General features: G+C 36.2%; 1 protein-coding gene across 1 annotated transcript; it reads right to left on the reverse strand.

Annotated features, from left to right (window-relative positions):
• Positions 1 to 1,571: 1,571 nt before the first annotated feature.
• LOC115980714 (protein FAR1-RELATED SEQUENCE 5-like) lies at positions 1,572 to 3,971 on the reverse strand. Its single transcript, XM_031102936.1, has 5 exons — positions 3,203 to 3,971; positions 2,913 to 3,082; positions 2,715 to 2,815; positions 1,749 to 2,226; positions 1,572 to 1,637 (listed from the first exon to the last, which is right to left on the reverse strand). Exons 1-5 carry the CDS (start codon positions 3,969 to 3,971, stop codon positions 1,572 to 1,574), a joined length of 1,584 nt encoding a protein of 527 aa, XP_030958796.1.
• Between the last annotated feature and the right edge of the window lie 837 nt (positions 3,972 to 4,808).

The following is a 4,808-nucleotide window of genomic DNA, read 5'->3' on the forward strand; positions in this document are numbered from 1 at the left end:
GTTTGGTTCCTGCCTTGTGTGTCTTTATCCTGGCACAACCTCCTATTCTACCAGGGGTACCTCGCCTCTTTGCCTGAAAGCTACCTCGTTTTCTCCCACGGGCTCAGAGGCCGTAGGTGGCATATTAGTTCCTTTGCTATTTCTTTGTCTTTGAGGCATACTTTGTGAAGGGATTGCTTCTTCCCTCTTCTTTGCCCAGTCCCCAGCGAAGTCGCCAAAATGTGAGAATACCTTTTTTGTGACACTCAGGCCCAAGGATCCTGGGCCTAATAAGTGGTTTGGTGGACCGGGCCTTGATTCACCGCAGCTAATAGGCTGTTTAAGAATTAAGGAATGCACATGGCATGCTTCCTACAATACACGTAAATGACAAGTAAAGATATTTGTATTGAAAGACATGTCAAAACAGCAAAACAAATTACAGAGAATAGAATCAACGAAGAACACAAAACAAATGCTATGAGGATCCTTAAATCAGTGAGACGTATTTGATTAGGATTTCTTTTGTTATGGTTACAGTATGCTCACTAAGACGTGATACAAGGTTCAAGCAAGCTCAAAAATTACAGTCTTGAATGGTTATTTCAGCCTTCAAAACTTGCAAAGTTTGATTCTTTTTGAATCTGAGCATATGCAATAGTGGCTTTCACAGGATACCGGGAAAAAAAGTGTTATTAATTTCCCTCAGTTTTCTCTTCTTTTACAATACTTTTCTGATGTTTTTTTTTTCTCTTTTAAAATCTGCCCCTTTTCTTCGTAACATGCCCCTCCTTTTATAGTGAAATTCTGGCATCCCAGGGGAACCATTGGTTTCCCTGTTTCGTCGTATGGTTAACAGAGCCTGTTCTGTGCTCATCACTCGGCAGGTTCTATTTCCTATTTTTTCATTCTTTTCTTCTCTTCAGCTTTGATTCCTTTGAAAGTCCTTGGCTGGTCACCTACTTCGGGACGTGCTGAGGTATGCCCTTCTCGATATCAACGTTTGGCAGTTCTCTCCTTTTGCCCTTTTTCCCATCCGGGCGGAATCCAAGTCTGCCGTTTTGAAAGTCGCCTGTTGCCATTCCCCTTTTCGTAATTCTTTGTTCTAGTTCCCCGAGATGCTTCCCACTTGTGCCATGAGAAGTCGCTGGTTATTTCCTCTTTCTTTGCTGGGTCTTTTGGCACTGGTGACTTCTGCTCTGTTTCTTATTTTCTTTTCTTGTCTTTTTCTTTCGAACGGTCTTAATCTTCCTTTTGACCGTGCTCATGTGCCTAGAAGGATCCGCGCCTCCTGGTAGTTGCTGAGGATCCTGGCTATTTTTCTTTAATCTCTCGCTGTGGGCCTCTTTTCCTTCTTGATGCTTTTTCTTTTGGGCTTTCAAGCCTCATAGGCCTGCTATTTCTTTTTCTTTCGTGGTCCCTTGCACCTGCTTCCTTGGACTTGGCTTATTTTCTTTTTGGGCTTGGCTCACTTTTTTGGGCTTGGGCACTATGATCTTTTTTAGACCTCAACAAAAGTAAATGTTTATTTTTGAAAATATCAGCAAATGTATGTATTATCTTGAAACTGAATATATTGTAATTAAATAACCTTAGTTTGACTTTGTTGTTGATACACTGACTCCCAATGTGGTATCAAGCTTGTATTTGCAACATCCCTACAAGAAGTAATTTTATAAACCAAAAATTTAAATACTAAATTAATACTACAACTCAACAAGGTCATGTAATTACCTGGAATGTTTATGTGTTGGACAATTGGTTCTCACATGGCCCGTTTCTTTGCAAATGCTACATTTTCTCTTTTTCATCAATTGTTTTTCTTTTGGATGTTTTTGTCTCAAAGCTTTAGGCCTTCCCTTTGATGGAACATGTGGAGGGTCTCGCAAAGTAATTGGAAGATTTGATAATACTTGATTGTTTAATGTAGTATTATCAGGACTTTCTAAATCATCAACATCATGAACATCTTGCATGGCTAGAAGCTCCTCATGAACTTTTCGTAAAGTTTGTCCAAGATGCTTGTATTGCTTCTCTGATTGTGACCCTACCTCTGCAACTTCCAAAAATTGAAGCATCAAACTATATCTCATCATGGTAGAAGAAACTTGAGGCTCCACCTGTACCACATCACTAGATATGTCATGTACAATGTGCTTCTTGGCATTAATTGTCCATCTTTCTAAAATATAATGTGATGGAAGAAAGTCCACAAGAGATTTCTTCACAAAAACAACTAGGATATGCCTACAAATAATACCAACAAACTCAAAATTATGGCATGTACAAATAGCTTTTGTCTCAATAATATGAAGAGATACTTCATAAAATGACTTTCTCTCCCATGAGCTATCACCTTGTATATCTTCTTCACTCCTTCTTCATGATATTTGGATGGCTTGTATTTTTTACTACAAAATAACTCTTCTTGAAATTTCATAAACATCTTCCTTGTATAAACTTTTGCTGCCTCTGCTTCCAGCTTATGACATGTTTTCAAAATTGACACTGAATTTTTTGTCTTTATATCTTGTTCTTTCTCTTTAAGATAACGTGCATTCAAAGCTAGCTCATATTGACATACAAAATTACTTATCGTTGTACTCGAACGAATATAATATTTAAAAAATTTATTCATGCTTTCAGTCCTTTGAGTTGTAGACATCCTGGCACAAAATGAGCTTCGTAAGTAAGTTGGAACCCATCTTTCACGCCGCATATAAAGATTTCTCAACCAATCATTATCCCCCAATCCATATTTCTCCATAATCTTACTCCATTCTAACTCAAACTCTTCAATAGTGATTGTATCATGGATGCAATGGTAAAATTCTTCCTGAAAATTTGGATATTTACTACATACATGGGACAATTGTTCTGGAACTTTCTGTAAAGATGCACATACACAATCTATGAGTTGTATTTGGTAATACATCTGCAATTGCCTTAGCCATAGTCTTGTCATCGTCTGTTATAATTGTAGAAGGAGGATTTCCAGGCATTGCATTAAGCCAGGTCTTCAACAACCATGAATAAGATTTTGTTGTTTCATTGACAAGCAAAGAACATCCAAACATCACAAATTGATGATGGTGGTTAACCCCTGTGAATAGAACAAAAGGTATCTTATAACGATTTGTTTGGTATGTAGCGTCAAAGGTAATGACATCTCCAAAATATTGGTATGCCATTCTTGACCTAGTATCTGCTCAAAAGCAATTACCCATACACCCATATTCATCAACTTCAATTGCATAAACAAAACTTGGATTTTTACATTGACTCTCAATAAAATATTTGTACATTCCCTGAGCATCTCCATCTTGAAGCAACTTTCTTTTTTTACTACCCAAATAATTTTGAATATCAACTGGAATACATCCAACATTATAATCACCACCAGATTCTTTACTTAACACAAACATTATCTTGCCTGGGGCTATACCTGACTCATTGAGTGTATCTATAAGATTCTTTTGGGCACTTGTTATCACTCTATGCCCACGAAGCAAACTTGTACTCTTAGGGGTAAGAAGCTCATGATTATGAGTCTCCACAAACTTACATACAATCCATGTATCATCAACTTTCTTTAAACCTATCATTACTTTGCATCCCACTCTTGTTTCTGCACGCTCTAGACCTGTTCTTTCATTGTCTTCATTACATTGACGACGAAATCCTTCCTTCGAACAAACATATTCAATTCCAACCCTTATTTTGTCTTTATTCTTTCGAGTATGATTTACTCGTATACTAAAACCCTTTCGCCTTGCATATGCATTATAATATGCACGAGCAACCTCTAAGTTTTCAAATACCATATCAAGATGTGGTTGTGAATGCCTATTGCATGTAAAAGGTTGATTTGAATCATCCAATGACAAGTCTACATTATTTTGATCTTCATTTATTTCTGACTCGTCATGTACTAAGTCATCCACCATATCACAAAGTGAGATTGTTTCAGGTTTTTTGTTGTTCGCACTCATATTTTCAATTCAAGTAATTTTATATTTCAATATGACCTATAAAAAACAAAAGAGAAGAAAAATTCATAAGCAACAATTAAGAATAAATTTAAAATTTGTGCTATTACAATACTAAACTTGCCCAATTTGGCAAACTTGTTCTATTACATGAAACAGCTATCAAATAGCTCCAAGTACATTGGTACATTGGTACATATAGCTCCACTCAATAAACTTTATTACATAAAACAGCTCCAAGTACATCCTTATTTGCACTTTGGTACATATAGAGAGCAAATTGACATTACAAGTAGGAGAAAATTGACATTACAAGTAGGAGTAAATTATATTTGAAACTAAAAAAATTTTAATAGCTATCAAATAAGTGATACCAGCTGTGTCCCAGAGGCTAAAGTTGACAGCGGAGAATTCAATAACCACAGTAAGTAAACTTGTTGGAAAGGTACCTGTAAGAATCAAAATTGAAAGAAATACAAATCCAAGAAAAAAAAAAGGAAAAAATTCAATCAAGGTTTTAAGTCAAGGTTTAAAAAAAAAAAAGGAAACACAAATTTAAAAATTGAAAGAAATATACATAGGAAACAATTCAGCAATCCTATCATACAATAAGTAACAAGTGCTTATAATTCTGACTATCATTGAAGGGACCCTTAGACCCAGCTTTACAATAGGTGAACATGCAAGTTTTACAGTCTATTTGCAGCTATATAATATTGAGAATGCCAGTAAGTACCTTAGTTCACCCACAAAATGTTGCAGCTCAATGATCTCAAGCTGAGATGCCTTGACAATCTTCTCCAAGGCACCAGCCTGTGTAAAGCAAATAAATATCTCAGC

Source organism: Quercus lobata, chromosome 3, assembly GCF_001633185.2.
Source record: "Quercus lobata isolate SW786 chromosome 3, ValleyOak3.0 Primary Assembly, whole genome shotgun sequence".
Classification (NCBI taxonomy): domain Eukaryota; kingdom Viridiplantae; phylum Streptophyta; class Magnoliopsida; order Fagales; family Fagaceae; genus Quercus; species Quercus lobata.